This window comes from Oncorhynchus keta, chromosome 22, assembly GCF_023373465.1.
Source record: "Oncorhynchus keta strain PuntledgeMale-10-30-2019 chromosome 22, Oket_V2, whole genome shotgun sequence".
NCBI lineage: Eukaryota > Metazoa > Chordata > Actinopteri > Salmoniformes > Salmonidae > Oncorhynchus > Oncorhynchus keta.
Window position 1 is genome coordinate 43,945,420 of NC_068442.1, and position 20,006 is coordinate 43,965,425.

The 20,006-nt window shown below is 48.4% G+C and overlaps 1 protein-coding gene and 1 long non-coding RNA gene across 5 annotated transcripts in view; one reads left to right on the forward strand and one right to left on the reverse strand.

The window, feature by feature from the left end:
* The window catches only part of LOC118379623 (single-stranded DNA-binding protein 3-like), a 34,377-nt gene extending 14,784 nt beyond the window's left edge, over window positions 1–19,593 (forward strand). Inside the window, exons 6-18 of one of the 4 annotated variants that reach the window (XM_052475294.1) lie at window positions 2,860–2,949; window positions 6,097–6,171; window positions 7,769–7,831; window positions 7,965–8,102; window positions 8,818–8,885; window positions 8,975–9,023; window positions 11,004–11,039; window positions 11,205–11,259; window positions 11,447–11,511; window positions 12,225–12,303; window positions 12,766–12,794; window positions 17,093–17,194; window positions 18,227–19,593. In XM_052475294.1, coding sequence (XP_052331254.1) covers window positions 2,860–2,949; window positions 6,097–6,171; window positions 7,769–7,831; window positions 7,965–8,102; window positions 8,818–8,885; window positions 8,975–9,023; window positions 11,004–11,039; window positions 11,205–11,259; window positions 11,447–11,511; window positions 12,225–12,303; window positions 12,766–12,794; window positions 17,093–17,194; window positions 18,227–18,259 — 882 coding nt within the window. In that variant the 3' untranslated portion in view covers window positions 18,260–19,593. The remainder of the gene's footprint in view (window positions 1–2,859; window positions 2,950–6,096; window positions 6,172–7,768; window positions 7,832–7,964; window positions 8,103–8,817; window positions 8,886–8,974; window positions 9,024–11,003; window positions 11,040–11,204; window positions 11,260–11,446; window positions 11,512–12,224; window positions 12,304–12,765; window positions 12,795–17,092; window positions 17,195–18,226) is intronic. The other 3 variants (XM_052475295.1, XM_052475296.1, XM_052475297.1) reach the window with 3 other exon arrangements.
* On the reverse strand, window positions 13,795–17,072 carry LOC127910660 (uncharacterized). Its single transcript, XR_008075654.1, has 5 exons — window positions 16,886–17,072; window positions 16,694–16,725; window positions 15,926–16,437; window positions 15,445–15,668; window positions 13,795–14,123 (listed from the first exon to the last, which is right to left on the reverse strand). It is a non-coding gene; the product is annotated as an uncharacterized LOC127910660 (long non-coding RNA).
* Window positions 19,594–20,006: the final 413 nt, after the last annotated feature.

Consider the following 20,006-nt stretch of genomic DNA (forward strand, 5'->3'; position numbering starts at 1 on the left):
AATGATTTAGAAGTTATCATTCTCAGAGAGGATTGTGGGTTGATCACACTATTCTATGACATCAATACTAGTCTCCTAAAGCTGTGTATAGCTCTTTAGGCTCAGTGCAGGAGTGGTAGTAGGAAGCTCTTTGCCACCTTCTCCTCACTCCTGAATCCTCCTCCCCCCTCCTCCCTCTCTGCAGATGACTTCGTCAACCATTTTGAAAAGAAGGTCGACGACATACGATCCTCGTTTGCTAAGTCAAACGGCACCGCTGGTTCTGCTCACTCTGCCCTACCCTGTGCTCTGACCTCTTTCTCCCCACTCTCTCCAGATGAAATCTCGCGTCTTGTGACGGCCGGCCACCCAACAACCTGCCCGCTTGACCCTATCCCCTCCTCTCTTCTCCAGACCATTTCCGGAGACCTTCTCCCCTACCTCACCTCGCTCATCAACTCATCCCTGACCGCTGGCTACGTCCCTTCCGTCCTCAAGAGAGCGAGAGTTGCACCCCTTCTGAAAAAACCTACACTCAATCCCTCCGATGTCAACAACTACAGACCAGTATCCCTTCTTTCTTTTTTCTCCAAAACTCTTGAACGTGCCGTCCTTGGCCAGCTCTCCCGCTATCTCTCTCTGAATGACCTTCTTGATCCAAATCAGTCAGGTTTCAAGACTAGTCATTCAACTGAGACTGCTCTTCTCTGTATCACGGAGGCGAACTCTCTCTCCTCTGCTCTCATCCTTCTAGACCTATCGGCTGCCTTCGATACTGTGAACCATCAGATCCTCCTCTCCACCCTCTCCGAGTTGGGCATCTCCGGCGCGGCCCACGCTTGGATTGCGTCCTACCTGACAGGTCGCTCCTACCAGGTGGCGTGGCGAGAATCTGTCTCCTCACCACGCGCTCTCACCACTGGTGTCCCCCAGGGCTCTGTTCTCTAGGCCCTCTCCTATTCTCGCTATACACCAAGTCACTTGGCTCTGTCATAACCTCACATGGTCTCTCCTATCATTGCTATGCAGACGACACACAATTAATCTTCTCCTTTCCCCTTCTGATGACCAGGTGGCGAATCGCATCTCTGCATGTCTGGCAGACATATCAGTGTGGATGACGGATCACCACCTCAAGCTGAACCTCGGCAAGACGGAGCTGCTCTTCCTCCCGGGGAAGGACTGCCCGTTCCATGATCTCGCCATCACGGTTGACAACTCCATTGTGTCCTCCTCCCAGAGCGCTAAGAACCTTGGCGTGATCCTGGACAACACCCTGTCGTTCTCAACTAACATCAAGGCGGTGGCCCGTTCCTGTAGGTTCATGCTCTACAACATCCGCAGAGTACGACCCTGCCTCACACAGGAAGTGGCGCAGGTCCTAATCCAGGCACTTGTCATCTCCCGTCTGGACTACTGCAACTCGCTGTTGGCTGGGCTCCCTGCCTGTGCCATTAAACCCCTACAACTCATCCAGAACGCCGCAGCCCGTCTGGTGTTCAACCTTCCCAAGTTCTCTCACGTCACCCCGCTCCTCCGCTCTCTCCACTGGCTTCCAGTTGAAGCTCGCATCTGCTACAAGACCATGGTGCTTGCCTACGGAGCTGTGAGGGGAACAGCACCTCAGTACCTCCAGGCTCTGATCAGGCCCTACACCCAAACAAGGGCACTGCGTTCATCCACCTCTGGCCTGCTCGCCTCCCTACCACTGAGGAAGTACAGTTCCCGCTCAGCCCAGTCAAAACTGTTCGCTGCTCTGGCCCCCCAATGGTGGAACAAACTCCCTCACGACGCCAGGACAGCGGAGTCAATCACCACCTTCCGGAGACACCTGAAACCCCACCTCTTTAAGGAATACCTAGGATAGGATAAGTATTTCTTCTCACCCCCCTTTAAGATTTAGATGCACTATTGTAAGTGACTATTCTACTGGATGTCATAAGGTGAATGCACCAATTTTAAGTCGCTCTGGATAAGAGCGTCTGCTAAATGACTTAAATGTAAATGTAGTATTGAAGGATCCTCCCTGAACATAGCTAATTGTCTGTGTGTTCCAGTAACATGCTGGCTTGGCCTCAGTGATGTCTGGTCCTGGCTGGCTCCCTCCAGCCTCACTTCTCTCCCTGCTGTGGTATTTCAGGGGCCCTGCAGGGCCCAACTCAGATAGAATTTGGAAGGGGTGCAGTGAGTCGATATACCAGGGACCCTGAGTGTGTTGGCTATATCGACTCGTGACGTCTGAGTAGGTCTAGCGCTTTAGAGACTAGAGGGAGGTATGTGAAGGATAGCGTAAGGGGTGTGTGTGTGGCTTTTTGTTTTCAAGGTGTGTGTGAGTGCGCGTACGCATGCATGGGTACTGTATACCCTTACTCCCCTACTTAGTACAGCTCTAGGGTCTCAACCTCCAATCTATAGCCATGGATACCAGATACTAATGTCAGTCTGTCCTGTAGGCATTAGCCTCTGGTCAAAGGCTCCTACTAAAGGAGAGAGAAAGTGTGTGACCAAAGCAAATGGTCCATTAGTGAATTATGGCTGTGGTCGAGACAGGAAATGGCCTACCAGTGAGATCTTGCTGTGCCTGAGCACTTTGAAGTGAAGGAGTGAATCCCACAGATTCTTATCAAATCTACTGGGCCCCTGCTGGATCAGCACATTTGGCTGTGCAATTAGATTCCCACTCTGTGAAACTTTTATGTGTATCTGTTGTTTAGCAATCCATCTATCTAATGGCTATGCTGTCTATGATTCCAGACATGTTGAATAACATATGTTGAAAGGTTTTTTAACCCTACAAACTCATACAAAGCAAACCAGTTAGATCTGCAACCCGTATTTCCGATGAAACCCCTCTAACTGGCGTTTGTTTTATGTTTCCAGAGTGCTGCTGCAGCCCCCAGTCCTGTGATGGGGGGGATTCCCCCTGGAGAGGGGATTGCCAGTGGACCCATGCCCCCTGGATTCTTCCAGGTCACTGATTCCTACCACTCACACACCCCTCAATCTACACTCTATGCTAGGGGTAGGCCACTAGATTCAGCTGCGGGATGATTTATTTTGGAGAGAATGGAACATAATTATAATAATTTGACTACAACTATAAAAATATAGATTTTATTTGAAAATAACAATACATTTTTGAGGTGAATTTTTAGAATTTTATTTTTTCCTGGTGATTTTTGTCTCTTTTTTTTTACCCAATAGAAACATTCTTATTACTATTTTTTTCTAAACAGTGGTGGTTTTGGCCTGCATGCCAGCTGTTGCTGGCATGCAGCCCTGCTCTATGGCAGTGGTTCCCAATTATTTCCTTTCCATTGGACCACCAGATCTCTTTATTAGAATTTTATGGGGGGAAATGTGTGGAGCACCTGAAGTACCCTTCCTGACCACAAGTGGTCCCAGGACCACAGGTTGGAGACCACTGCTTTAGTTGCTGAATCCTAATTTGAGATCCACAAGCAAGAAAAACTGACTTCAATTTCCGCTGAACTTCACTGATGTCAATAAAGCATCGCTAAGTTACTGTATGTGTGATTCTCAAGTAAAGAGTTTAGCCTGCATGCATGAGCCACACTATTGTGCAACTTTCCTCTCTCTCATCTGCTCGGCTGTCTCTCTGTTCTACCACCCTGCTGATGTGCTTTCCACATCTGTAGCTGTTGTGTGGTGTTTCAATGATGCTCTGCTGTGGTCTGTAGCCTAGTCTCTGCTCTGCTGTGGTCTGTAGTCTCTGCTCTGCTGTGGTCTGTAGTCTAGTCTCTGCTCTGCTGTGGTCTGTAGTCTAGTCTCTGCTCTGCTGTGGTCTGGAGCCTAGTCTCTGCTCTGCTGTGGTCTGGAGCCTAGTCTCTGCTCTGCTGTGGTCTGTAGCCTAGTCTCTGCTCTGCTGTGGTCTGTAGCCTAGTCTCTGCTCTGCTGTGGTCTGTAGCCTAGTCTCTGCTCTGCTGTGGTCTGTAGTCTAGTCTCTGCTCTGCTGTGGTCTGTAGCCTAGTCTCTGCTCTGCTGTGGTCTGTAGCCTAGTCTCTGCTCTGCTGTGGTCTGTAGCCTAGTCTCTGCTCTGCTGTGGTCTGTAGCCTAGTCTCTGCTCTGCTGTGGTCTGTAGCCTAGTCTCTGCTCTGCTGTGGTCTGTAGCCTAGTCTCTGCTCTGCTGTGGTCTGTAGCCTAGTCTCTGCTCTGCTGTGGTCTGGATGTTCTTATAGGCACTTTAGTATTGACAGTGTAACAGTATAGCTTCTGTCCCTCTCCTCGCTCCTCCCTGGGCTCGAACCAGCAACACAACGACAACAGCCACCGTTGAAGCAACGTTACCCATGCAGAGCAAGGGGAACAACTACCAGAAGGCTCAGAGCGAGTAGAGTTTGAAACGCTATTAGCACGTGCTAACTAGCTAGCTATTTCACTTCGGTTACACCAGCCTCATCTCGGGAGTTGATAGGCTTGAAGTCATAAATAGCGCAATGCTTGACGCACAACGAAGAGCTGCTGGCAAAATGCACGAAAGTGCTGTTTGAATGAATGTTTACGCGCCTGCTTCTGCCTACCACCTCTCAGTCAGATATTTAGATACTTGTATGCTCAGTCAGATTATATGCAACGCAGGACACGCTAGATAATATCTAGTAATATCATCAACCATGTGTAGTTAACTAGTGATTATGATTGATTGTTTTTTATAAGATAAGTTTAATGCTAGCTAGCAACTTACCTTGGCTTACTGCATTCGCGTAACAGGTAGTCAGTCTCCTTGTAGAGTGTAACGAGAGAGAGGCAGGTCATTATTGCGTTGGACTAGCTAACTGTAAGGTTGCAAGATTGAATCCCTCGAGCTGACAAGGTGAAAATCTGTTCTGCCCCTGAACAAGGCAGTTAACCCACCGTTCCTAGGCCGTCATTGAAAATAAGAATGTGTTCTTAACTGACTTGCCTAGTTAAATAAAGGTAAATCGGCACCCAAAAATACTGATATCCGATTGTTATGAAAACTTGAAATCGGCCCTAATTAATCGGCCATTCCGATTAATCGGTCGACCCCTCGTCTGTAGTCTAGTCTCTGCTCTGCTGTGGTCTGTAGTCTAGTTTCTGCTCTGAGCCTGTGGTCTGTAGTCTACTCTGCTCTGGTCTGTAGTCTAGTTTCTGCTCTGCTGTGGTCTGTAGTCTAGTTTCTGCTCTGCTGTGGTCTGTAGTCTAGTCTCTGCTCTGCTCTGGTCTGTAGTCTAGTTTCTGCTCTGCTGTGGTCTGTAGTCTAGTCTCTGCTCTGAGCCTATGGCTGCGTCCACATGGTACCCTAATTCCCTATATAGCACACTGCTCTGGTCAAAAGTAGGGAATAGTGTGCCGTTTGGGAAGCAGCCTGTGTTTTTAGTAGACATCAGAAAATAATTTGTCTGTCTACACACAGTGTACTGTAGTGAAACCGGGAGGTGCAGTTGGGCCTAAACCTTAATTGAGAAATCGAAAGGTGCTGTAACACCTGCCGTAAATCAATACCTCATGAGGATAAACTCTTGGCAGCTTTCCCTCTAGTGAAAGTCAAACCACACACTTCTGTTTCTTCAAGTAGACTATGTAGGCATGTTGTCTCTAGGATTAGTCCTAGATGTTTGTGTTTTGAAAACCAGAGAAGTAATTACAGTATATGTAGCCCATCTCAGTGTGTGAGCGAAAGAGACATACACACGCACAGAGATCTCCCTTTATCAGAGTCATTTGAATATGTAAATGTTGTTAATTAAGCCACCCTATTACCAGAAGCATTGGCCCACAATGACAGTGTTTGGGGGCAGCAATGTAAAGCTAATTGCATAGGGCTTAATTAATGCTGTGCTAATTGTCAGAGGGGGAAATTGGCAGTGCTGATAAGCTGGAGGCTGGCTGCTATTCTGACTGGCAGGCATCACAGCACACATCCTCTCTCTATCTTTTCCTCTCTCTCTCTTCTTGCACTCTCTTCTACTGTGGAGTGAATAATCAACAGATATACCGGGCAGCTTTTTGCATTTGCACACCAGCTTCTCACTCTCTCCTCTGCTCAGCTCAGTAACCCTCCTTTCTCTACCTCCCTCCCTCTGTGTCTGTCTTCCCCTCTCTCTGTCGCTCTCTGTCTCTGTGACGCCACAGGGTGCTCCTGGTCCCCAGGGCTCTCCTCACCCCCAGCCTCCTCTCCCTAACAGTATGATGGGACCACAAAGCCAGGTACTGCTGCTCTCCCCTCCTAGATGTGTCCCAAATCGCACCCTCATCTGTATATAGTGGACTACATTTGACCTGGGGCCCTGGTGAAAAGTAGTGCACTATATTTAGAATATGGTGTGATTTTTAAATTGGGACGCAGCCTCTGTCTCTCTGTTGGAGCTCTGTGTTTCTCTTTGTGCTTTCCTATTGGGAAGGCGACTGTCGTTTCACCGCCTTGGCGCCTCCATGCTATTTCTGTCTGTACGCTCTATGCTTCCGCATCTGTCATTCGGCTTGACGCTTTTGGCGGCAGTGCAGAAACATCGTTAAAACGAACTGTGATATAGGAAACCGTTATTGTAGATGTTCTATCAAATGTTATTAGTCACATGCTCCGAATACAGCAGGTGTAGACCTTACAGTGAAATGCTTACTTACAAGCCCTTAACCAACAATGTTTTAAGAAGTTAAGAAGAAAAACGTGTCAAGTAAAACAAATAAGTACAAAATAAAACTACCATAATTAAACAGCAACAGTAAAATAACAATAGCGAGGCTTTATACAGGGGGTACCGGTACAGAGTCAATGTGGAGGCTATATACAGGGGGTACCGGTACAGAGTCAATGTGGAGGCTTTATACAGGGGGTACCGGTACGGAGTCAATGTGGAGGCAATATACAGGGGGTACCGGTACAATGTGGAGGCTATATACAGGGGGTACCGGTACAATGTGGAGGCTATATACAGGGGTACCGGTACGGAGTCAATGTGGAGGCAATATACAGGGGGTACCAGAGTACAATGTGGAGGCTATATACAGGGGTACCGGTACAATGTGGAGGCTATATACAGGGGTACCGGTACAATGTGGAGGCTATATACAGGGGTACCGGTACAATGTGGAGGCTATATACAGGGGGTACCGGTACAATGTGGAGGCTATATACAGGGGGTACCGGTACAGAGTCAATGTGGAGGCTATATACAGGGGGTACCGGTACAGAGTCAATGTGGAGGCTATATACAGGGGTACCGGTACAGAGTCAATGTGGAGGCTATATACAGGGGGTACCGGTACAGAGTCAATGTGGAGGCTATATACAGGGGTACCGGTACTGAGTCAATGTGGAGGCTATATACATTGTGGGGGTACCAAATTTACAGAGTCAATGTGGAGGCTATATACAGGGGGTACCGGTACAGAGTCAATGTGGAGGCTATATACATGGGGTACCGGTACAGAGTCAATGTGGAGGCTATATACAGGGGGTTCGGTACAGAGTCAATGTGGAGGCTATATACAGGGGGTACCGGTACAGAGTCAATGTGGAGGCTATATACAGGGGGTACTGGTACAGAGTCAATGTGGAGGCTATATACATGGGGGTACCGGTACAGAGTCAATGTGGATGCTATATACAGGGGGTACCGGTACAGAGTCAATGTGGAGGCTATATACATGGGGTACCGGTACAGAGTCGTCATACACGTTATAGATATTACAAGTGAAGCAACTACCTCCCTTATGAATGGTTGCAATGGTTGTTTCTTCAGTATAATTGTGCTGATGTTGTGATGGAACACAAATTTAAATTAATTGTTATTTGTGTTTGTAGTCTTTCATGAACCCACGATTCACCGCAGGCCCACGAGGCCCTCCTATAAGAATGGGCAACCAGGTAAACAAACTACAGTACCCAGCATTCTCCACCAACATCACCATACAATGCTGTCATCAGTCTACTGTCGTTTAACAAAGAGATTTACCTCCGTATGAGTTATCACTCCCTCTTTCCCCTGTCTGTCTTGTAGCCTCCTGGCGGTGGCCCTGGCCCCCATCTCATGCTCCAAACCATGGATCACACACGACCACAAGGCCATCCTAACTTGGGACCAATGCAGAGGATGAGTGGGCCTCGAGGCATGGGCCCTATGGGGCCAGGACCCCAGGTAGGCCACTACTGTTCTGCTCCCATTATATCTAGTAATGTTACACCCCCGTCTGTAGGCAGCTGTTATATCAGACTGGTAATGTTACACCCCCATCTGTAGGCAGCCGTTATATCAGACTTATATCAGACTGGTAATGTTACACCCCCATCTGTAGGCAGCCGTTATATCAGACGGGTAATGTTACACCCCCGTCTGTAGGCAGCTGTTATATCAGACTGGTAATGTTACACCCCCATCTGTAGGCAGCCGTTATATCAGACTAGTAATGTTACACCCCCGTCTGTAGGCAGCTGTTATATCAGACTGGTAATGTTACACCCCCATCTGTAGGCAGCCGTTATATCAGACTGGTAATGTTACACCCCCGTCTGTAGGCAGCCGTTATATCAGACTGGTAATGTTACACCCCCGTCTGTAGGCAGCCGTTATATCAGACTGGTAATGTTACACCCCCGTCTGTAGGCAGCCGTTATATCAGACTGGTAATGTTACACCCCCGTCTGTAGGCAGCCGTTATATCAGACTGGTAATGTTACACCCCCGTCTGTAGGCAGCCGTTATCTCTAAGAAGTTTACAAAATGTCTGTAGTCTTTCAGAGACTAGACCCCTGATTATTGAAACTGCCTGTCACCATCACCCATCCAGTCTGTCTCGGTTCTTGGCCTTGGTTCGGTCTGGTTATGGTAGTCTGATTCTTAGTTGTCGTTGCAGAACTTTGGTGGTGGGATGCGGCCTCCACATAACGCCATGGGCCCTGGGATGCCAGGAGTGAACATGATGTGAGCCTTGTCTCTATTACTCTTCTTTAACATGATGCATCTCCTGTGTGTGTTGTTTTCTAACTGGGGTTTCTCTCGTCACAATGCAGGGGCCCAGGTGCTGGTCGACCATGGCCCAATCCGAACAACGGCAACTCAGTGAGTCCAACTTCCCCTCTCGACACGGAGTATACAATACATTAGGAACACCTTCCTAATATTGAGTTGCATCCCCCTTTTGCCCTCAGAACATGCTCAATTTGTCAGTGCATGGACTCTACAAGGTGTCGAACGTTATTATTCTTTAACCTGTCTCCTCCCTTTTCATCTACAGTCGTGGCCAAAAGTTTTGAGAATGACACAAATATACATTTTCACAAAGTCTCCTGCATCAGTTTGTATGATGTCAATTTGCATATACTCCAGGATGTTATGAAGAGTGATCAGATGAATTGCAATTAATTGCAAAGTCCCTATTTACCATGCAACTGAACTGAATCTCCGAAAAACATTTCCACTGCATTTCAGCCCTGCCACAAAAGGACTAGCTGACTTCATGTCAGTGATTCTCTCGTTAACACAGTTGTGAGTGTTGACGAGGACAAGGAGATCACTCTGTCATGCTGATTGAGGTCGAATAACAGACTGGAAGCTTCAAAGGGAGGGTAGTGCTTGGAAACATTGTTCTTCCTCTGTCAACCATGGTTACCTGCAAGGAAACGCGTGCCGTCATCATTGCATTGCACAAAAAGGGCTTCACAAGCAAGGATATTGCTGCCAGTAGGACTGCACCTAAATCAACCGTTTATCGGATCATCAAGAACTTCAAGGAGAGCGGTTAAATTGTTGTGAAGAAGGCTTCAGGGCGCCCAAGAAAGTCTGGCAAGCGCCAGGACCCTCTCCTAAAGTTGATTCAGCTGCGGGATCGGGGAATCACCAGTACAGAGCTTGCTCAGGAATGGCAGCAGACAGGTGTGAGTGCATCTGCATGCACAGTGAGGCGAATACTTTTGGAGGATGACCTGGTGTCAAGAAGGGCAGCAAAGAAGTCACTTCTCTCCAGGAAAAACATCAAGGACAGACTGATATTCTGCAAAAGGTACAGGGATTGGAATGCTGAGAACTGGGGTAAAGTAATTTTCTCTGATGAATCCCCTGTCCGATTGTTTGGCACCTGGAAATAAGCTTGTCCGGGGAAGACAAGGTGAGCGCTACCATCAGTCCTGTGTCATGCCAACAGTAAAGCATCCTGAGACCATTCATGTGTGGGGTTGCTTCTCAGCCAAGGGAGTGGGCTCACTCACAATTTTGCCTAAGAACACAGCCATGAATAAAGAATGGTACCAACACATCCTCCGAGAGCAACTTCTCCCAACCATCTAGAGCAGAGACAAATTCTGACAAACTCCAAGCATTGATTATGCAAGAATGGGCTGCCATCAGTCAGGATGTGGCCCAGAAGTTAATTGACAGCATGCCAGGGCGGATTGCAGAGGTCTTGAAAAAGAAGTGTCAACACTGCAAATATTGACTCTTTGCATCAACTTTATGTAATTGTCAATAAAAGCCTTTAATACTTATGAAATGTTTGTTATTATACTTCAGTATTCCATTGTAACATCTGACAAAAATATATCTAAACACACTGAAGCAGCAAACTTTGTGGAAATTAATGTTTGTTGTTCTCAACTTTTGGCCACAACTGTACACTGATTTGAAGTGGATATAACAAGTGACAGCAATAAGAGATCATGGCATATATATATATATATATATATATATATTATACACACCATGATGTTGTCTGTTCAGATTGCAGCAGTCTGTCTGACCTCTCTCAGTAAGAGCTCTGGAGATCTAATGCATTACCAAGTTCCCCAGTCCTGGATGTAATTGTAGTATTATATATCCCAGGCTACATCCTAAATGGCACCCTATTCCCTTTATAGCGCCTTACACAACCCATGAGGCCCCTGTTTAAAGAAGTGCACTATATAGGGAATAGGGTGCGGGACACCCCCAGCTTCCATGTAAGATGGATAATGATAAGGCTGCGATGCTAAAACGATGAATGATACCGTTTCGAGAGGTGAACACCGATTTAGATTCCCTGTTCCTGTAATGTTGTGGTTGTTTCAGATGCCTTACTCATCACCTTCTCCTGGAGCGTATGGGGTAAGTACTCTCTGACGACCTCTCTCTCACACACACACACTTCAGTCAGATACCAGTATATTATTGTTTTCGTGTTTGTAGATTTGACCCTGGTACAGATACATTGCTGGTTTTGTGATTCACTGTTTAATTATAAATGGGTTGTGTTCTTCTGACACTCTAAAGGGGGGTTCTGGTGGAGGGGGACCCACTGGAACACCCGTTATGCCCAGCCCTGCGGGTAGGTACTCCATAGTCCACCTTGGGGAATAGGAATTAATGTAAAAATGTTTTGACAAATAACCGTCATCTTCAATGAGTGTGTTTGCCATCTTGGCTGTTCTCATTGCCCGAAGTACACTTGTCTATTGATTATCATAATAATAATAATAATAATTGAGATTGATTGCTTATCAACCACTTTTCAGACTCTAACAACTCTGGGGACAACCTCTACACTATGATCAACACTGGACCTGGCAACCGATCAAATGTGAGTTTGCTTCTCATACCAGCCCTCTCAAATCTGTTGTAGTAGTCACGTTGTTTCATGTTTCTTCATCGGCAGATAACTTTTAAGATACGATTATAAGAAACATTAACTAGTCCTACATAATGAAACTGTTCATCCCAAATGGCACCCTATTCCCTATATAGTGCACTATGGGCCCTGGACAAAATAACTGTTATAAAGGGTGCCTTTTGGGACCCTATATAACTCTGTTGGGACATACCCTGTTCCTACCTGGCTTACTCTATTGGGACATACCCTGTTTCTTCCTGGCCTACCCTGTTGGGACATACCCTGTTTCTTCCTGGCCTACCCTGTTGGGACATACCCTGTTTCTACCTGGCTTACTCTATTGGGACATACCCTGTTTCTACCTGGCTTACTCTATTGGGACATACCCTGTTTCTTCCTGGCCTACCCTGTTGGGACATACCCTGTTTCTTCCTGGCCTACCCTGTTGGGACATACCCTGTTTCTTCCTGGCCTACCCTGTTGGGACATACCCTGTTTCTTCCTGGCCTACCCTGTTGGGACATGCCCTGTTTCTTCCTGGCCTACCCTGTTGGGACATACCCTGTTTCTTCCTAGCCTACCCTGTTGGGACATACCCTGTTTCTTCCTGGCCTAGTCTGTTGTGATAGTGGTGCCTGTTCTGTTGACATGTGTAGTAAGGCAGTGCTTGTCTCCCGCTACAGTTCCCTATGGGCCCTGGCTCTGACGGACCCCTGGGGGCCATGGCAGGCATGGAACCACACCACATGAATGGATCGCTAGGTAAAGCACTGCGCTCTACTCTGCCAGTGGTTACCATACAACATATAGTTCTCAAGTGCCAATTGGGGTTGTGTTCAGTTTAGAACAGTATTCACTAACCAGTGCATGACTAGTTGGGAGTAGTTGTTCATTCAGACAATCTGAACGTAGGCTCCCTCAATGGTGGTGTCTCAAATGACACCCTAATCCCTATATAGTGCACTACTTTTGACCAGGGCCCATAGGGTTCTGGTGAAAAGTAGTGCACTATATCGGGAATGGGGTGCCATTTGGGACTCAGGGTACAGTGTAGTAGATCAACCAGTAATGTGACGCAAGGAGACATATTCTCAGCAACAGTGCCAGGCTTTAGCATACATATATCTTTAGCATACATATGACCTGTTGCATTATTAGTTCAGTAAAGAATCGTAACGTTTTAATTTCAGTGTTCATGAACTATAAACGTTTATTTTTTTTTAGGCTCTGGTGATATGGACGGCCTCAACAAGGTGAATACTATAACATGGCTATACATATAGATTACTAGCAAAACATAACAAATCATTTGGACTAATTTGTGCAATATTTTCTATTGAACTTCTTGTTTAGCCCGGGACCAGATCTGTTGTCTCCTCCTATAGCCTGGGACCAGACCTGTTGTCTCCTCCTATAGCCTGGGACCAGACCTGTTGTCTCCTCCTATAGTCTGGGCCTAGACCTGTTGTCTCCTCCTATAGTCTGGGACCAGATCTGTTGTCTCCTCCTATAGCCTGGGACCAGACCTGTTGTCTCCTCCTATAGCCTGGGACCAGACCTGTTGTCTCCTCCTATAGCCTGGGACCAGACCTGTTGTCTCCTCCTATAGCCCGGGACCAGACCTGTTGTCTCCTCCTATAGCCTGGGACCAGACCTGTTGTCTCCTCCTATAGCCCGGGACCAGACCTGTTGTCTCCTCCTATAGCCTGGGACCAGACCTGTTGTCTCCTCCTATAGCCTGGGCCTAGACCTGTTGTCTCCTCCTATAGCCTGGGACCAGACCTGTTGTCTCCTCCTATAGCCTGGGACCAGACCTGTTGTCTCCTCCTATAGTCTGGGCCTAGATCTGTTGTCTCCTCCTATAGCCTGGGCCTAGATCTGTTGTCTCCTCCTATAGCCTGGGACCAGACCTGTTGTCTCCTCCTATAGCCTGGGACCAGACCTGTTGTCTCCTCCTATAGCCTGGGACCAGACCTGTTGTCTCCTCCTATAGCCTGGGACCAGACCTGTTGTCTCCTCCTATAGCCCGGGACCAGACCTGTTGTCTCCTCCTATAGCCTGGGACCAGACCTGTTGTCTCCTCCTATAGCCTGGGCCTAGACCTGTTGTCTCCTCCTATAGCCTGGGACCAGACCTGTTGTCTCCTCCTATAGCCTGGGACCAGACCTGTTGTCTCCTCCTATAGCCCGGGACCAGACCTGTTGTCTCCTCCTATAGCCCGGGACCAGACCTGTTGTCTCCTCCTATAGCCTGGGCCCAGACCTGTTGTCTCCTCCTATAGCCTGGGACCAGACCTGTTGTCTCCTCCTATAGCCTGGGCCTAGATCTGTTGTCTCCTCCTATAGCCTGGGACCAGACCTGTTGTCTCCTCCTATAGCCTGGGACCAGACCTGTTGTCTCCTCCTATAGCCTGGGCCTAGATCTGTTGTCTCCTCCTATAGCCTGGGCCTAGATCTGTTGTCTCCTCCTATAGCCCGGGACCAGACCTGTTGTCTCCTCCTATAGCCTGGGACCAGACCTGTTGTCTCCTCCTATAGCCTGGGCCTAGATCTGTTGTCTCCTCCTATAGCCTGGGCCTAGATCTGTTGTCTCCTCCTATAGCCTGGGACCAGACCTGTTGTCTCCTCCTATAGCCTGGGACCAGACCTGTTGTCTCCTCCTATAGCCCGGGACCAGACCTGTTGTCTCCTCCTATAGCCTGGGCCCAGACCTGTTGTCTCCTCCTATAGCCTGGGCCTAGATCTGTTGTCTCCTCCTATAGCCTGGGACCAGACCTGTTGTCTCCTCCTATAGCCTGGGACCAGACCTGTTGTCTCCTCCTATAGCCTGGGACCAGACCTGTTGTCTCCTCCTATAGCCTGGGACCAGACCTGTTGTCTCCTCCTATAGCCTGGGACCAGACCTGTTGTCTCCTCCTATAGCCTGGGACCAGACCTGTTGTCTCCTCCTATAGCCTGGGACCAGACCTGTTGTCGCCTCCTATAGCCTGGGACCAGACCTGTTGTCTCCTCCTATAGCCCGGGACCAGACCTGTTGTCTCCTCCTATAGCCCGGGACCAGACCTGTTGTCTCCTCCTATAGCCCGGGACCAGACCTGTTGTCTCCTCCTATAGCCCGGGACCAGACCTGTTGTCTCCTCCTATAGCCTGGGACCAGACCTGTTGTCTCCTCCTATAGCCCGGGACCAGACCTGTTGTCTCCTCCTATAGCCCGGGACCAGACCTGTTGTCTCCTCCTATAGCCTGGGACCAGACCTGTTGTCTCCTCCTATAGCCTGGGACCAGACCTGTTGTCTCCTCCTATAGCCTGGGACCAGACCTGTTGTCTCCTCCTATAGCCTGGGACCAGACCTGTTGTCTCCTCCTATAGCCTGGGACCAGACCTGTTGTCTCCTCCTATAGCCTGGGACCAGACCTGTTGTCTCCTCCTATAGCCTGGGACCAGACCTGTTGTCTCCTCCTATAGCCTGGGACCAGACCTGTTGTCTCCTCCTATAGCCTGGGACCAGACCTGTTGTCTCCTCCTATAGCCTGGGACCAGACCTGTTGTCTCCTCCTATAGCCTGGGACCAGACCTGTTGTCTCCTCCTATAGCCTGGGACCAGACCTGTTGTCTCCTCCTATAGCCCGGGACCAGACCTGTTGTCTCCTCCTATAGCCTGGGACCAGACCTGTTGTCTCCTCCTATAGCCTGGGACCAGACCTGTTGTCTCCTCCTATAGCCCGGGACCAGACCTGTTGTAGCCCGGGACCAGACCTATAGCCCGGGACCAGACCTGTTGTCTCCTCCTATAGCCCGGGACCAGACCTGTTGTCTCCTCCTATAGCCTGGGACCAGACCTGTTGTCTCCTCCTATAGCCTGGGCCTAGATCTGTTGTCTCCTCCTATAGCCTGGGACCAGACCTGTTGTCTCCTCCTATAGCCTGGGCCTAGATCTGTTGTCTCCTCCTATAGCCCGGGACCAGACCTGTTGTCTCCTCCTATAGCCCGGGACCAGACCTGTTGTCTCCTCCTATAGCCCGGGACCAGACCTGTTGTCTCCTCCTATAGCCTGGGACCAGACCTGTTGTCTCCTCCTATAGCCCGGGACCAGACCTGTTGTCTCCTCCTATAGCCTGGGACCAGACCTGTTGTCTCCTCCTATAGCCCGGGACCAGACCTGTTGTCTCCTCCTATAGCCTGGGACCAGACCTGTTGTCTCCTCCTATAGCCCGGGACCAGACCTGTTGTCTCCTCCTATAGCCCGGGACCAGACCTGTTGTCTCCTCCTATAGCCCTGGGACCAGACCTGTTGTCTCCTCCTATAGCCCGGGACCAGACCTGTTGTCTCCTCCTATAGCCCGGGACCAGACCTGTTGTCTCCTCCTATAGCCTGGGACCTGACCTGTTGTCTCCTCCTATAGCCCGGGACCAGACCTGTTGTCTCCTCCTATAGCCTGGGACCAGACCTGTTGTCTCCTCCTATAGCCTGGGACCAGACCTGTTGTCTCCTCCTATAGCCCGGGACCAGACCTGTTGTCTCCTCCTATAGCCCGGGACCAGACCTGTTGTCTCCTCCTATAGCCTGGGACCAGACCTGTTGTCTCCTCCTATAGCCCGGGACCAGACCTGTTGTCTCCTCCTATAGCCCGGGACCAGACCTGTTGTCTCCTCCTATAGCCTGGGACCAGACCTGTTGTCTCCTCCTATAGCCTGGGCCTAGACCTGTTGTCTCCTCCTATAGCCTGGGACCAGACCTGTTGTCTCCTCCTATAGCCTGGGACCAGACCTGTTGTCTCCTCCTATAGCCTGGGCCTAGATCTGTTGTCTCCTCCTATAGCCTGGGCCTAGATCTGTTGTCTCCTCCTATAGCCCGGGACCAGACCTGTTGTCTCCTCCTATAGCCCGGGACCAGACCTGTTGTCTCCTCCTATAGCCCGGGACCAGACCTGTTGTCTCCTCCTATAGCCCGGGACCAGACCTGTTGTCTCCTCCTATAGCCCGGGACCAGACCTGTTGTCTCCTCCTATAGCCTGGGACCAGACCTGTTGTCTCCTCCTATAGCCTGGGACCAGACCTGTTGTCTCCTCCTATAGCCCGGGACCAGACCTGTTGTCTCCTCCTATAGCCCGGGACCAGACCTGTTGTCTCCTCCTATAGCCTGGGACCAGACCTGTTGTCTCCTCCTATAGCCTGGGCCTAGACCTGTTGTCTCCTCCTATAGCCTGGGACCAGACCTGTTGTCTCCTCCTATAGCCTGGGACCAGACCTGTTGTCTCCTCCTATAGCCCGGGACCAGACCTGTTGTCTCCTCCTATAGCCTGGGACCAGACCTGTTGTCTCCTCCTATAGCCTGGGCCCAGACCTGTTGTCTCCTCCTATAGCCTGGGCCCAGACCTGTTGTCTCCTCCTATAGCCCGGGACCAGACCTGTTGTCTCCTCCTATAGCCCGGGACCAGACCTTTTTCTGCTCTTGCCAACTCCAGCGCTGTCAATGTCAAGAGGGACAATGACGACACTTAGACTACTTGTTGTTGCCTATTTACTTAGTCTCTTTCCTGCCTCCTCGCAGAACTCTCCAAACCATCTAAGTGGCATTAGTAACCCTCCTGGAACCCCGAGGGACGGTGACGAGTTGGGTGGGAACTTCCTGCACTCCTTTCAGAGTGAGAATGTAAGTCCCCTTCTCACCATGCAATATAAAATGTTTTAATGTGTTTTAGTGTAGGAGAGGATACAATTATAAGTGTTGAAGAATTTAAAAAAAAAAATTGTTTCCTGTTGAACAAGATCAGGTAGTCACTCCATGTTTCAGTCAGTTTTCTTCCAATTAGTGCCTAGTGAACACAACCCAGCTGAGGCCACTGTGTTGCCAGTAAGTAGTGCCTAGTGAACACAACCCAGCTGAGGCCACTGTGTTGCCAGTAAGTAGTGCCTAGTGAACACAACCCAGCTGAGGCCACTGTGTTGCCAGTAAGTAGTGCCTAGTGAACACAACCCAGCTGAGGCCACTGTGTTGCCAGTAAGTAGTGCCTAGTGAACACAACCCAGCTGAGGCCACTGTGTTGCCAGTAAGTAGTGCCTAGTGAACACAACCCAGCTGAGGCCACTGTGTTGCCAGTAAGTAGTGCCTAGTGAACACAACCCAGCTGAGGCCACTGTGTTGCCAGTAAGTAGTGCCTAGTGAACACAACCCAGCTGAGGCCACTGTGTTGCCAGTAAGTAGTGCCTAGTGAACACAACCCAGCTGAGGCCACTGTGTTGCCAGTAAGTAGTGCCTAGTGAACACAACCCAGCTGAGGCCACTGTGTTGCCAGTAAGTAGTGCCTAGTGAACACAACCCAGCTGAGGCCACTGTGTTGCCAGTAAGTAGTGCCTAGTGAACACAACCCAGCTGAGGCCACTGTGTTGCCAGTAAGTAGTGCCTATATGGCAGTATTGACTCCACAGTAAAGCTACGGTCATGGCACTTTGACACCCAAGGGAAGCTACAGTGACAGCATCATTGTGACAGCATCATTGACTCTACAGTGGCAGTGTAGTGTGGGGGCACTGGGCAGTTGCCAAATAAGGTTTTTGGGGGCTAGAGTGAGGAAGTGCATTTCCTTTCTACAGTTGCAGTATGTGTTCTATTGTTTGTTGTGTGTGTGTGTCATGCCATTAGCGTAAGCTCTCCTGATTTTAACTCTTTGTCTGTGCCCCTCAGCAGTACTCCCCTACCATGACGATGAGTGTGTGAACTCCCCCTCAATCTGCCATCACTCAGAGGATCTGAGCTCATAACAGGACATGGCCAAAACGTATCAGCACAGAACCAGGGACAGGCGCCATTTTGGTTCCACGCAATTCCAGAATGCTGATATGCGAATTTTCAAAATGGCGACTTCTTGCTCCTCTTCGTTCCAAATGAAGGACAGTTCTTCATTCATCACCACCCCAAGTGTGACGAAACCAGCTACTGAAACTACTGCATACATGACCATTTTTAAAAATTATTTGCAGAAATGATTATTCCCCCCCTGCCCAGCAAAGAAAATGGTCGAAGTTGACCTCTTATGATTTTATTATTGCTTTGTGGTGCAAGATGTTCTGTCCAGGTTTCAACTTATAGCCACCTAAAACACGGATGTGCATTAAGCATTGTAAACTAGGAAAAACTCTCATTTTATTTTTTTATTTTTTTCATATTTCAGGTCCTGCATTCAGCCACGCAGTATGCGTCACAAAATGAGTCTGAAAACAGGCGTCTGAATCTGCCTTTAACTCTGTGACAACTCCTTTAAATGACTTTGTCCCTATGTACTATTTATCCATATTTTAAGGGGAAGTGATGTGATCGAACTGGGCCTTTTTAACAGTTTAAGTGCTCAGTGGGTTTTTAAAAAGTGAAATTGGATCCCATTCAATGTGTCAACAAAATGTCATCGATAAGGAATGTTCTGTGGGTTATGGAGCAATCTAATTCTGCACTGGTTTATTCAGCTTTTTATTTAAACAGTCTCACTGCTGTTCTTGTTCTCTGTCAAGGGGGAAAGCAAACTTGGGCTAAACTGTGGGTTTGGAAACAACAGAGGTGCATGAACGCTGAGATCTGTGAACAACATACTACCTATCGCCGCTCCAGTCCACATGTGATGTGTGTTTAACCTCTTCCCTGCCTGTGCTTAACACTCTGTCCTTTTTCTCAACATCGTTGTAGCCGTGGTTTCCTACTGTTCCATCTGGATGATGTGACGGTGAAAGAGTTAAACCCATTGTAACCTGAGATGCATATTGGTAGTTGATAGTTTTTCTTTTTCTCCGGGTATTTTTTTGTCTCCTTGTTGCTGTTTTTTTTTATATTTTGATACCAATTTGACTGTGTATATTGACCCAGTTATTTTGAAATTAGTCCAACGCTTTCTAAACCATAAACTTAGCGCCAGTCTTGTAAATGTGATGAAAGGTTTATTTCATTTTCTGTGAATATTAAGCGTTATACACCTCTGTCCCAGGTTGCCTTTATTTACTGGTGTTTTCTTTATTTCAAACTGAGGAAAGAATGCTTGTTAATATAATTTTACAATGACTCAACTTCTTGTCTGTTTTTCTTTTTATTTCTTCACGTTTTCCCACTCTACAAAGCAAGCAGGGTCATTTGGATACTACTTAAAGCAGGGTCATTTGGATACTACTTAAAGCAGGGTCATTTGGATACTACCTAAAGCAGGGTCATTTGGATACTACTTAAAGCAGGGTCATTTGGATACTACTTAAAGCAGGGTCATTTGGATACTACTTAAAGCAGGGTCATTTGGATGCTACTTAAAGCAGGGTCATTTGGATACTACTTAAAGCAGGGTCATTTGGATGCTACCTAAAGCAGGGTCATTTGGATACTACTTAAAGCAGGGTCATTTGGATACTACTTAAAGCAGGGTCATTTGGATACTACCTAAAGCAGGGTCATTTGGATGCTACTTAAAGCAGGGTCATTTGGATGCTAC